The sequence below is a fragment of the Staurois parvus genome, unplaced genomic scaffold (assembly GCF_062004578.1).
Source record: "Staurois parvus isolate SC_StPar_1 unplaced genomic scaffold, SC_StPar_1.0 ptg000818l, whole genome shotgun sequence".
Classification (NCBI taxonomy): Eukaryota; Metazoa; Chordata; class Amphibia; order Anura; family Ranidae; genus Staurois; species Staurois parvus.
Genome location: NW_028318614.1, coordinates 9899004 through 9913204, shown reverse-complemented (window position 1 = coordinate 9913204; position 14201 = coordinate 9899004). Strand labels below are relative to the sequence as shown.

The 14201-nt window shown below is 40.9% G+C and overlaps 1 protein-coding gene across 4 annotated transcripts in view; it reads right to left on the bottom strand.

The window, feature by feature from the left end:
• Window positions 1-14201, bottom strand: part of SYT7 (synaptotagmin 7) — a 529323-nt gene that overhangs the window by 79312 nt on the left and 435810 nt on the right. For all 4 annotated transcript variants that reach the window (XM_089655043.1, XM_089655044.1, XM_089655045.1 and 1 more), the window contains one exon: window positions 3672-3807. In XM_089655043.1, the coding sequence (XP_089511169.1) occupies window positions 3672-3807 (136 nt within the window). The remainder of the gene's footprint in view (window positions 1-3671; window positions 3808-14201) is intronic.

The window sequence follows — 14201 nt, the reverse complement described above, 5'->3', positions numbered from 1 at the left end:
GTGCTGCAGCCTTTTGGCTGCAGTGCATATCAAGTAAAAAATTTCTAATAAGCCCATTTGTGAGAAGTTGATCAGTAGATCAACAGTCCCTGCTGAACCGGTAAAATTTCAATTCATCTATGGCCAGCTTTAGACGGCTTAGACGCTGGCTGAACAGAAAAAAATCTAATAGCTTCCTCAATCCATGTTATACAGCAGAGATGGAAAAATCCCCTACTGCTCCTATGGTATTCTGACAGCCACCACCTCCAGCTGTCAGTATATGAAAAACAGCAGCTGCATCTGATTGGATGCAACTGCTGTTCATTCAAAAATGTTCTGTTTGGCTTCTTCAGTTTTTGAATTGAAGGCTGTCTGGTTGAAGGGTGGTGACAAGGCCACCTACAGAGCAAATTTCGTCTGGTTCTTCAGGAACTGGCTGAAATTCGCATAGCGTATGGTCAGCTGTAGGGGTCTATTCATTAATGTTTTCAAACAGCTTTCTCCTATAATTCACATATTTTTCTACTTAAATTAAATTGTGTGAGAACATTCAGAAATATACTGCCTTATTTAGATGTAATAATTTTATCTTTAATAAATGTACATGTTAATTGGCTGCTTTAAAGAACTGCGGTATGGCCATACCACTGTTTTAAAAAAAATAAAAACAGCTTAAATAAAAAGCACAGGGATGTGCTTTACAAATGAGTGTTGTGCTTACCTTGCTTCGGGTGTCTGAAACTAATGAAGTGCAATAGAACTCAATGAATGTCGGGGCGGCACAGTGGCTTAGTGGTTAGCACGTCTGCCTTGCAGTAAATGGGTCATGGGTTTGATTCCCAACCATAGCACCTCCTGCATAGAGTTTGCATGTTCTCCGGTGCTTGTGTGGGTTTCCCCTGGGTGCTCCAGTTTCCTCCCACACTCCAAAGACATGCTGGTAGGTTAATTGCATCCTGTCTAAATTGGCCCTAATATGTGTATGTATGAATGTGCATTAGGGACCTTAGATTGTACACCCCTTGAGTATTAGGGACTGATGTTCAATATATATATGTGTGTAAATTGACAGTGCTATATAAGTACCTGAAATAAATAATGTTATGTGGAGGAGAGTCTGGTCAAGTAACCTAACAAAGTCAAATTACTTTCTCTGCTGTGCTAGGGATAGAGAACTTCATACAATACTGCAGGCAGCATACTGTGCCCTGATATTTATGAATAGGCAGGCCACATTAAACAGCAACATTGCAGAGTATAAAGGAAAGCTGATATTGATATTCGTTTTCCATTATAAATGTGCCCCCGAGTGCAGTAAATTTGCTGACTGATGCACAGTGATTCCTAAAGTTCATATTTTTTAGTTGCTGATACTGTATTTACTTACATGAGATTCAGGATTCACAAGGCGTTTCTTAGTAAACAGCATTGTATTCCAGTGCATGATATGCACCATTTTAAATTAAAATCACAATGTACAAAACTGATTTTAGACCAGTGTTTAACTTAATGCGCACTCTATTCACTTGCTTCCTCTTGAGAGACTCCTGGTTTGCGCTCCATCATCTAAAACCTCCCTCCCTTGCTAAATCCCAATTCAAACTGGCTACCTTGTTACCACTGGCAGCAAAACAAACTATTGGTAAAACTTGGAAGAATCAATTCCTACAACTTGCTAAGTTAAACAGCATACTGACCTATTCTTTGTCAATGAAAAATTCACTAACATACTTACCGATACTCACACAAAATTTACACCTGTGAGGAAATTATGGATCAAATACACCCACACAGCATTTTCATCTGTTAGCCTAAATCCTTGTAATATAACAATTTGTAATGGTTTCTTTGAGAGACTTCAAAGCCTTCCCTTTACCCCCTCATCTTCCACTTTCCTACCTCGACCCTCTAAACCAGACTGTTCATCCCTCCACCTCTATTCACTGTTGATAATATATATTTGTAACTTTTGCACAAATGTAAATGGATACTGCAACCTGGAGATGGGACATCCTATCCCAAAGTTCTCCTCCATACAGGTAAGGGCGAATGACACCAGCACACTAAGGATCACCAATATGGGTCCAAACGTTTTAGTGAACAATCACATAGTTACATGTGACCACATGCCTGATGAAGGGGTCCTGCAAGACTCCGAAACATTGCCTTGCTGTAACTACATGATCGTTCACTAAAACTTTTGGACCCATATTGGTGATCCTTGGTGTACTGGGGACATTCTCCCTTGCTGATTCTGTTTAGTTCCACCTGACGGTCACTGCAGCACCCACTTATACACAGCCATTTTTAATGCAGGAACGTGTGCATAGGGATTGTACACTTGCACTTCTCCATACAGGTGTCACGATCACCCAAATTTTAGAATAGAAGCATTGCATATGATCCTATTGCATATGTTATGTGGCCACTTTAGATGCTAACATGGCTTAGTGAAGTTCACTTATGCTACACATTATACTACATAAAGGAACTGGGCACAGTTTTCCAACAATCTCTCAGTGAAAAGAGTAACAACAGCCACACAAGCCAGGGCATCGTCCCACTGTAGCTATTCTCTCTCCCTCATTGCTATAGGGCAGGTGGCAGGGTATGGAGAAGGGAAGTACCTGATTGGCCACTGCCATGGCCAGATTTTTGCCGTACACACAGGGCCCGCAGGAAGTCAGGGACCTGTGCTGGGCAGCCAGAGATTGTCGGGAATAGAGACTATAAGCTGAACAGAGCAAGGGTTGCAGTAAGTCCACACAGAGGAAAGTGGCAGTGTAGCCTCAAAGAACCCAATAAACACCAGGATTGGGTGGTCTGAGACAGATCCTTAAGACTGAGCCAGAAAAAAGTTGCAAGCTTGAGAGGAGAGGAATTGTGCATGGCGAGCTCAACTGACCTTATTCAGACAAATGCCAGTATTGCAGAGGCCTTCAAGGATATCAACCTGTGTGAGAGGCCGTTTGGCCACCTATGTGTATTTGAAATGTTTATTGTTATGGAAACTTGTTGCCACCAGAAGAGTTCTACCTAATTGGACTCAATTACTTCCACTGGCCAAACAATAAACATGACCTACACATAGTGGTTAGGCTGCACTGCTATTGGTACCATCATTGCCATTATCATTGGGAAAAGCTGGAAAACCCAAATATTCCAGATGCTCCTAAGGAAACTAGAGTAATCTAGAGAGAGAATGTATTTCTTATTTCTGCATATGTGGTATTCTAATCAGTTCACACAGTGTTTGCTGACCCACTTCATAAAATGGCTAGTATGTGGGTATCTTTACAGGAATGAAGCATGATGATTTACCTACTGCACTTATTCATATTCCTGTTCTTTATTGTATAGCTATACGTTTCTGTTGGCCTTCATCCTTTTATCTTGATTGCTTTAGCTATCCTGTTACTTTTGTATAACTATTTTGTTAACTCTGTCTCATTATCAATATTTGTTTTCTTCTGTCTTTTATGTATGCAGTTTCTCCTCAGTACACCCTGGAGCTAAGCCAGGAACAAATCCTCTCTTCTCCACAGTGTTTCTCAGTGGCTGACTATTGATTCAGCATTAAATCTGGCACAGAGAGGACAGTCAGGGTGACCTTTGTACTCTGAGCACCTCCTGAACAACGTGAATTAACAGATGTACATGTCCATATTGACAAACTGTGACTTACTCACCATGAGCATCTCACTGGTCAGCGAGTTCACCAGGTCTGACACAGATGAGCGCTGGTCTGTTTTTCGGTCAGTCTCATCTGGCTGCGCTTGTCCTGGCACCACTGTTGTGTTTGTGGTTTTGGTCCCTGCTGGCACTCTTAAAAAAGAAAGAAAAGATACATGTTAAATTGTGCAATGAAATCATCTGGCTGTGGCCTTGGAAGTAGATGAATGGAGGCAAGTGTCAGCCACTGATCCAGAGAGGGTATTGGAATTCACTCAAGTGAACATTCCACAATAAAACAGTCATTGCACTATACATGCTTTGATAATCAGTAGTCCGGTGACTGCAAGCAGTGGGTGATGAGGGTTGTATGTTAGAGCTAGCTGCCTACAGTTATAAATAAAGCTGGTCGATCATGCACCATTTTTTGACAATGTTATCTGAAGTGAATTGTAATGATGTTTGAGCACCTGGATATGTTGCAACTCTTCCTTCCAGCATAATAGTTAAGAGGTGAATGATAATTGGCATTCACAAGTAATGAACTCAGTAAATGAAATGACTAGAAAAAGGAATCCAGAAAGTTCAGATGCACAGCTATAATTTACACAAAGAACAATTGCTCATTTGCTCAGGCTTTCCAACACTCCTCATTGTTAGCTGTGGAATGGCCCATTGTGGCACAGAGTTGGCCATCCATGTTGATGTGATCTGACTAACAATTGTGGATGACAGATGCCAGAACTGATCAGGGTACAAACCAGTATCAATGCAGCCCAGGTGGTTCGATAACTGAGCTGCTGTTGGCCTTTTAACTAAAGGGTGGGCCATTACGGGTTGATCATTAGAAGGCAGGGACTTAATCAACCATTGTTGGCCAATAACCCGTACATGTATGGGTGCCTTAAAATATGTTGTTTGACTGTCATAGGTTACGACACATTACAGTCCTGTGCACTTTGTTGTTACATAAGCCTATATGTGTACTTGGCTCTTCAGAAAAGTGGTTGTACATTACGTATGGAATGCTTCATATTTTATAAAGTAAATATGTCATCACAAAGCACACTAATAATCATGTTGAAAATTCATGGGGTTATTCCATTTCTGTTTTATCTGTCAAGGTTTGTTATGTCTGACTATGCCCTGGCAGTCACACACACATGACTGACTATCAGGGATAAACTGATATAACAAACCCTAGAGGTTTCTCTGCATCTCTGGACTTGGCTGATTTCAAGCTAAGGCTCAGTACTGACTATATCTACTGAATTTATTCTCTGTCACAGTTTAACAGGGTTTGTGTTTATGGAGGTGAGCCAAGCTCAACTGCACAACACCAAAGACATAACAGCTAAGTAGTGTCATCTAATAATATTCATAAAAGAAAAAAGGAAATGAATGCATATGCATTTATGGATTTACATATACACTGTGGGGTTGATTTACTAAAGGATAATATACTATGCACTGCAAGTGCAGTTGCTTTAGATCCGAGGGGAAGCTCTGAAACGAGGCGAAGCTCTGCTGATTTCTTTCATCCAACCATGTTCAAGCAAAATGCTGTTTTTTTTTTTTCTTTGCATGTTCCCCTCAGATCTACAGCAACTGCACTTTCCGTGCACTTGCAATGCGCAGCCTATTTGCCTTTACTAAATCAACCCCTATATATGCATGCGTTAATGCCTAGCAGGATCTATCTAAGGTTAACATTGGCACCTAAAACCCACATTTATGTCTAAACCGTAAACATTTGCCTTGAGCAAAGGCAGTCAAACTGTTAATGGCTGTGTCCCAACCATCTGTAGTTCTGGGACTTCTACAAGAAACCAGTGGAATGAGTGTCATATCCATCAACGTGAGGACCTCCAAAATGTCTTTTAGGACTCATTTCTATTACGATAAAGGCTAGTCTGCAGGTAATAACGCTCATTTTATATCTAAGTTTAAATAAATAGTAAAAGCTGTTTTTGTCCTAAGCTGTTGTGATGTTTACTGCTCTTTCTCATTTGTGTATAGTGCCTGTGGACAATTATGTGGATCAATGTGCATTTAATTTAAATTAAAATATAGTTTTTGGTTTACATTGTAGTAATATAAACTGTACATTGCAGCTTGTAAAACAGAGACAAGGAAGATTTCAGTAAGGACACTATACAGGCATCACAACAGCTCATTAGGTCAAAAAATCTACAAATCTGTTTCTATCTCATGCTTTTATGTGACAACCCCTCTGCCTTAAACTACATATCAGAACTTCCTTAATGTTATAACTTATATTAGTCTAATATTAGGAAACCTCTCCAATGAATCTACATACCAAGTACCAAGGTCAAAAAAAAGTCACTAACAACCACTCTTATACAACCACTGATGTTGAAGAATTTGATTAAAGCTTCACAAGAATTTTCCCAACTGCTTCAACAAACATATCTGATTGTAACTTTCAATTTGATGGCCAAATTTCAGCTGAAAGATTGCACAACCACGCATCAATGTTTGCAAGCCATAATTATCATACAGGAAGATTGTTTCTATGAAATGACTATAGAAGTACATGTATGGCCACCTTCAGGGGTTGTGTGTCACAGCAATGGATGCTATTTAGTACCTAGCTGTCATGATTTTAGCTGGTACATTCAGGCGAGGAACAACAGTTCCTGTGGGCATGGAATCGTTTTGACTGTCAGAGGAAGATATCATATTGAATGAGGAATGCTGTCAGTGCTAGTCAGCCTATATATCTGTATTCATTTTAGTAAGACTAGTTCTTCAGTTGGCGTATGTGTGTGTGTGAGGGGAGCTGGCTACAGTATGTCTTCACAGCAGCAGGCACTAATGAGCTTACAAAAGGGATGAAAGCACTAGCAGGAAAAGCCAGGTTTTGGAGTCCATATGTACGAGCCCTTAAAAGGCCCCTGAAAAGTATCCCTGACAAAAAATAACGATTAACAAGAGGAAAAATCTTAGCTAGAGGAGTTGCAGAGAGTGTGTCTGAAGGATTCAACATATAACTGTTACTTCCCTTTATTACACATAAATCCAGAATTTCTATTTTTCACATCAGTTTTTCATGTTTTTTACTATTTCTGCTATTTTACTAAAATTAACACCATGAGGGCTGCAAGGGACACTAAAACATTTTTGCATGGGATAATATTGAGCCTGTGGTTTTCAGTACTCTATTGGTCAGTTTTGATTTTGCTTGAAGTTCAACGACAGTAATTGTTATCAAGTTTATGACAAAGAATATAGTCAGTCTTGTAGTTATATATCGTAAACTAACTAATAGATGTCTTTATTTTATGCCTGGAACCTGTATAACACCAGAGCATTCCCTCTTTGTGTAATTTCATCCAGGGTAGAGAGGAGGGAACTGCCATTGATCCCCTATGGGCACTACTCCCTGATACAAGTATGCAGCTTTTTTTTTCCATCTTCATTCCCTAATGTATGATCAGGAACATATTAGATGCTTCCATGTTCACAAGAATGTATTCCTGTGAGGACCTTGCACTCGTGGTACATATTGTTAACAAGATGAAGATGTGACGAGGTGGGCCCTTGGTTCAAGGTTTCTTTCAGGGCTTTGTGGAGTTTAGCTACAGTGTGCTCTATTGATAGGTAAAGGTGGATGGTTTTTATATATATGTATTTGCATAATACATATATACAATATATTGTACATTGTTGGGAAAACCATCCAAATCTGCACAGTTAAACTGCCCGTTTAAAGACTATACTTAGTGAAAGTCTCTTGGGTTCCAAAGTCCCCCTATAAGGGAAAGAGTGAAGTGAGGGAGCAGAGGTTAGACATTGGTGAGGAGAAGGCCAGCAGAGACATCATTAATATTACAGCGTAGAAGGACAGAGGCAGCAGACCCTGCATGCAGAGCAGAAGCACACTGAGAGAAGAACACAGAACAGCTAGTACAGTGAATACAGAACGAGAGAAAAAGACAAGGGGTTACATCGAATTAGGATTCAGCACTGGTGACTCACAAAGCCAGCGGCTAAAAGGATCTGTGCCCTGTTAAAAATCTAAGCGAATAGAGAAAAGTTGGGGAAGGAGATGAGGGTTAAAGCAGTGACAAGTGGAAGAATGCACAAACAGCTGTGTGTGAAAGAGGTCAAAGTTAGTGAATACAATGGCCGGTATGGAACCGGTGAGGTAGTGAGCAGACAGGGAGAAAGCAGCAGACATATAGGTTAACATTGAGGAAGCAACACTGAAGGCTGCAAAACAAGAGACAGATTTAATATGATGGCCACATCTATGTAACAACCTATCCTGGTCTATTAATTCCTTGTTTGATAAATTAACTTTTGCAGATTATCATGATTGTGACATTTCCTGTCTAATGGTTTGATGAATCTAGGCCAAATGTATGATAGCCTTAGTTAAAGATGTCTATGTAAGAAGTCCTCCCCGGGAGGTGTTAGATTTACATTCGAGATGCACAAACTAGGCCAGTGTATGCGTTATCAGCAGTCTAGAGGGGTTTTGTAAGAACATTTAGAATTTTAGGGAGGGATTGGCATTCGTGCGGTTATGAATAATAAATCAGCATTTGCAAGCTGTTAAAATTGTAAGGAAAACAGAGCAAAGAGACACAGAAATATTCCAATTATAGAGTGTCATCTAGAGTGCAGAGGGAGAATTAACTGTGAGGGATGTGGATGGCTCAGGGAGAAAGAGGCAGGGACACATGACACACACACACACACACACACACACACACTATTAAAGCATTCGCTGCACAATTGGACGCAAAGTACATTCCAGCCTTGACGCATTTGTCTGCTTTTTGGTGGAAGCAAGGCCTTCTCAGAAACATACCCATTTGCAGGTCAACCCAGTTAAACACCAATTTGTTTAACTAAACATGAGCACATATGTATTTTCTTACAGAGAGGTGAGAAAATCTGTCTCATGTACAGTGCTTAATCTGCCACAGCCCTTTGCAAAACTGTCTCAGTTGGCTGCCCAGGATTACAGGATCAGGGATTGCAAATACAAAAACATTTTGCTAAGAGAGGCAGCCTGACATTTTATAGATGTGCATCTAATTTTGTTGCTAATTTGATTTCCTTAACATCAGTGTTAACAAGAAGTAAATGGGTGTTAAAACAAGCCCTAACCGACCTCTGTAGATGCAGGCACTGTTGAGCAATTTATTCCTAAATTCACAGCAGAAGCAATGAAGTTCATATCACAACAGCTCAATTCACTCTGCTCCATGCTCCCAGAGATCTTGCTCTGTGTTTAGAAAGGTAGAAGGCTATTGGGTCACTGCTGGAAGATAGGACCAATGACAGGGCTGAGATGGCTTGGAGAACACATTAAAGGACTTCAGTGCTTTGAGGATGATTTTTCCCATGGTGCCGGCAGCTAACTAGGCCAGTGAGAGCTTTTTCTTACCATACACCATACTCACATACACTCTGATTGTAGAATTTCTATCTATCTCTAGATCTATCATCAACTGTGTAGTGTAAGGGCCTGCCTGATTCGATACACATTGAGTAGATTGTTTAAGTGTGTTCTCCCATTACATTGTTTTGGTAAATCTAAAGGAAATTGTACAATCAAATTGTATAGTGTCTGGCCAGCTTTAGGCTCAGTTCACACTACTGCGACTCCAACATCATGCAATTTTCAGTGAAACTTTGGAATGTGACTTTCAGGCAACTTTCCTGCGACTTTTACATTTGATGGCACTCAAGTTACAAGAAAGTCACATCAAAGTAGTACAGGGACTACTTTTAAAGTCACTGTGACGTCAGTCACATATATTGGAATCGGTGCCATTGAAATAAATGGGCTGTGACTTTATGGGGTTTATTTACTAAAGCTGGAGAGTGCAAAATCAGACTCACTTCTACATAGAAACCAATCAGCTTCCAGGTTTAATTGCCAAAGCTTCATTGAACAAGCTGAGGTTAGAAGCTGATTGGTTTCATTGCAGAAGGGAGTCTGATTTTGCACTCTCCAGCTTTAGTAAATAAACCCCTCAATGTCCAAAGTCATATGACAAGTTGCACTAGTGTGAACACAGCCTTAAAGCGTATTTACTGCTCAAGAATTTGTAAATATTGTCAACAGCCTGGTCACAGGTCCTCTTTAAGCCAAACTTTCTCAACCACGATTCTTCCAGAGTTTGTTAGAGTTTCCATGTGCAATGAGAAATTTCTGTCTCTCAGATAAGTAACCACTGATACAGATGATCTTTTCAGCTAATTGTAAAGGAGCAAGTCTTCCTACTGACCACAAATGTAAGAAACATTGTTCCTATTGACCAAACTTGTTGTAGATAAGGTAAATATAAGCACGGGTTCCCTAAGAACAGAACATTTTTTCAGGTGTTTCTCCAAGTTAAAACAGATTAGAAAGGCTGCTCTAGGCCTACGGCCTCTGTAATCTGATAATAGTAGGTATGAATAACTTAGGTAGCAAGCTGACCCATGTCTAGTATGTGGGGCTGAGAGCAAAAAAAGGTACTTTTCTGTTTTAAGAATACATACTTGAATATATTTTTTTCAAACCAGAGTTTATTGTCACTTTAATAGGAGTAGCACAGGTAAAAACCATCAGTGGGCTTGTGGTTTCTGGTGAACTCAGCTGTGCTGCTGACTATACAGATTGTTTATTACTTTTTTCTGACAGCACAAAATTAAGAACAATAGCTGTTTTCTTAGTCCACTTTTACATTTGTGTTTTGTGTAATGTATGAGTCATTTATCTTTAGGCCCCTTTCACACAAAGGGCCTGATCAGGTCCGCCTGTCAATTTTTCAGGCATCCCTGATCGGACTCTACATTCGCTGGACATACTGTATGTCCGTTTATACCCACTTACCTCTAATCCAATCTGGTCTGCTAAAAAAAAATGAAAGGGGATACATCCATCCATCCATCTAGGCAGATTGGAGGGTAGCCAGGTGTAAACGGACAGTGGAGTGCAGAGACTGAGCAGACACGAACCTGTCATCCACCCGTCTGCTTTGATTAACAGGGAATCTGCAAATAGTATAAGTCAGCCTTACTCAACCTTCTTATCCCAGAGAAACCCCAAAAATTATTTTCAGGTGTCAGGGAACCCTTACTTAAATTAATTAATTGAGAAATATATGGGAAAAATGCCTACACTGATGACCATTAGGAAGAATGCAATGCTTTGCTTACAGGGATGGCCAGAATACTGCTCTTACAGACAGATAGGTAATTGGTGTCGTGATGATGGCTTTGCAAAGCAGTGTTGGCCCTGGAACTTTGCAGGCACCATCAAATGGAAGGACAATCAACCACAAGCTATTACTAACAAGTAGGTATCAAAGTCCTGATACACATATTGTATTTGGCTCAGAAATGTTCAGCTACATCCCTTAAAATGTAAAGCCCATGTATACTACACTGATCAAAAAAATTAAAGGAACACTTTTTAATCAGAGTATAGCATCAAGTCAATTAAACTCCTGGGGTATTGATCTGGTCAGTTAAGTAGCGGGGGGGGGGGGGGGGAATGGTTGTTCATCAGTTGCAGCTGGTTTGGTGTTAATGAAACTAACAACAAGTGCACTAGATGGGCAGCAATAAGACGGTCCCCAAAACAGGAATGGTTTTACGGTGGAGGGTCACTACTGGTAGCATGGACCTTACAGGGGTTGCACACACAGTCCAACTCCTCCAGGATGGCACATCAATACGTGCCATTGCCAGAAGGTTTGCTGTGTCTCCCAGTACAGTCTCAAGAGCATAGAGGAGATTTCAGGAGACAGGCAGTTACTCTAGGAGAGCTGGACAGGGCCATAGAAGGTCCGGTATCTACTCCTTTGTGCAAGGAGGAACAGGGTGAGCATTGCCAGAGCCTTACAAAATTACCTCCAGCAGGCCACTGATGTGAATGTCTCTGACCAGACAATCAGAAACAGACTTCATGAGGGTGGCCTGAGAGTCCGATGTCATCTAGTGGGCCCTGTGCTCACAGCCTGGCACCACAGAGCTCGACTGGCATTTGCTACTGAACACCAGAACTGAAAGCTCCACCACTGGCTCCCTGTGCTTTTCACAGATGAGAACAGGTTCACCCTGAGCACATGACAGGCGTGAAAGGGTCTGGAGAAGCCATGGAGAACATTATGCTGCCTCTAACATCGTTTAGCCTGACCGTTTTGGTGGTGGGTCAGTGATGGTCTGGGAAGGCATATCCATGGAGGGATGCACAGACCTCTACAGGCTAGACAATGGCACCCTGACTGCCATTAGGTATTGGGATGAAATCCTTGACCTATTGTCAGAAACAACGCTGGTGCAATGGGTGCTGGGTTCTTCCTGGTACACGACAATGGCCGGCCTCATGTGGCGAAAGTAAGCAGGCAGTTCCTGAAGGATGAAGGAATTGATACGACTGAATGGCACCCACGCTTGCCTCACCTAAATCCAATAGAACACCTCTGGGATATCATGTTTCGTTGTATCCAATGCTGCCAGGTTGCACATCAGACTGTCCAGGAGCTTAGTGATGCCCTGGTTCAGACCTGGGAGGAAATACCCCAGGACACCATCCGTCATCTCATTAGGAGCATGCCCTGACATTGTCAGGCATGCATACATGCAGGTGGGGGCCATACATCTACTAAGTACCATTTTGAGTTGCTGCAATTAAATTTCAGCAAAATGGACTAGCCCGCTACATCATTTTTTCACATGGATTTTTGGTATGTCTTTGAATTCAGTCCTCTGTAGATTGATAATTTTAATTTCCATGAAACGAAGGGGCATCCTTACACGTTACCCAATCCATATCAGTATAGATATCCAGCATGATATTTTTCCCCATTGAGATCTGATGTGTTTTCAAAGCGTTCCTTTAATTTTTTTGAGTAGTGTATATACTATATAAATCTACACATGTGCTGACATAAAATAAAGCATTTTAAATTTAAAAGTAATATCAATTATATGTAGTTAGAAGGAAAAATGGCATCTCATCTTATAACACAAACAGAGAACAGTGATTTAAACAGTGTTAATTACAATTCTTGTGTACATTCTCATTACATTTCCCACTCAGTAATACAGTGGAAGGTTAGCAGAGGCAGGGACTTCATGGTCCATTACTATTCTCCTTTCCTCATGACGTCAATGTACATTGAGAGTGCACACTTCATATCGGTGAAATTAAACTGTGTACATATTGTTAGTTTGACGCGATATAGAAGCTTAAAAAACCCATATGTTACTTTGTGTGCTAATAATAGCCTATGGCATGGGAAATAATGTATACATGGACAGTACTGCATGTGCATACTGCAATGTATGAATTAGTATGTATGCTAAATTATACAGTAAATGCTAATAGGCAGATATAAAAGACTTATTGTACTTGAAGCAGAGTTCCACCTGATTTTTAAAATTTGTCCCTATCTTTTTCTTCCTGCTGCCCCATCATTGTTTGGCACCTTTTTTTTTTTCGAAGTTTTCATACCTTTATTTGGGCTGAAGTGCTTTACTCCTATGTTCCTCGCCGCGGCGAGGTACGTCATATCCACCCACCCGTAGGTTCCTGAGATATATGTGTCATCAATCCCAGAAATCAATGGGCAGCATGGAAGGCTTCCATTCTGGGTAGCTGCATTGATTGACGGTTGTCATAGCAATGGGGCAGGAACTTTCACTGGTGCTGCCATTGCTATGACAACCTTCAATACAAGGAAGGTGCAGCACCTTCTTCACACTGCGCAGGTGCAAAATTGGGAGGTGCATGCTGGGTAGCCAGCAGCACCATTTCCTGGAAGAATGTCTGAGTGAGCTTCAGATGCCCACACTGAAGATGTAACCTTGCAGAATCAGAGGGTCCAGTAAGTAACTTTTTTTTTTAATAGGAGCACAAATGATTACAGGTACAGTTTATACCAAATTGCATGGCATAAGCTCTCACTATCACAGGGGAGCTTTAAAAAAGAAACAAAAAAAAAAACACAACCGGATCTCTGCTTAATTTAAACTTGGATCATAAGCTTTGGATATATTACAGATATATTTAGCTTCTAGTAACTTAAAGAGTAACTCAACTTTTACTGAGAAATTCCCTCTGGGTGATCTATAAACATTGAAAAGAGTTTAACAAATCTTGTAGCAGAGTCCTACCTGTTTCTGTTCTTAAAGTGGATCTTCACCCTCCACGACATGTGAATGGGGAAGGGGGTGGCCGAAAAAAAGAAGATCTCAGCAGGATAACTATGGGTCTGCAGGACGGGTGAGTACCCAAAATGTACAGGAACGGTGAGTACCCAAAATGTGGAGGACCTGCAATCAGGGAAGTAAGGGTTTAAAAAGGGAGGGAGGGGGGGGGGGGGCATGAACATCTGCTTCAAAAGAAAGCTGTATGTTCAGCTATGTTCCTGGAAGGCTGATTCCTGAATGAGTGTGTTTGTGTTCTACATAACCAGCTGATTCACTTGCAGTGTTCTAATGAGACAAGTTGCAGGGTCTGCATCTCTTTAGAATTAATTAGCCATTAAGGAGCATCTCACCAAAAGTGTAAT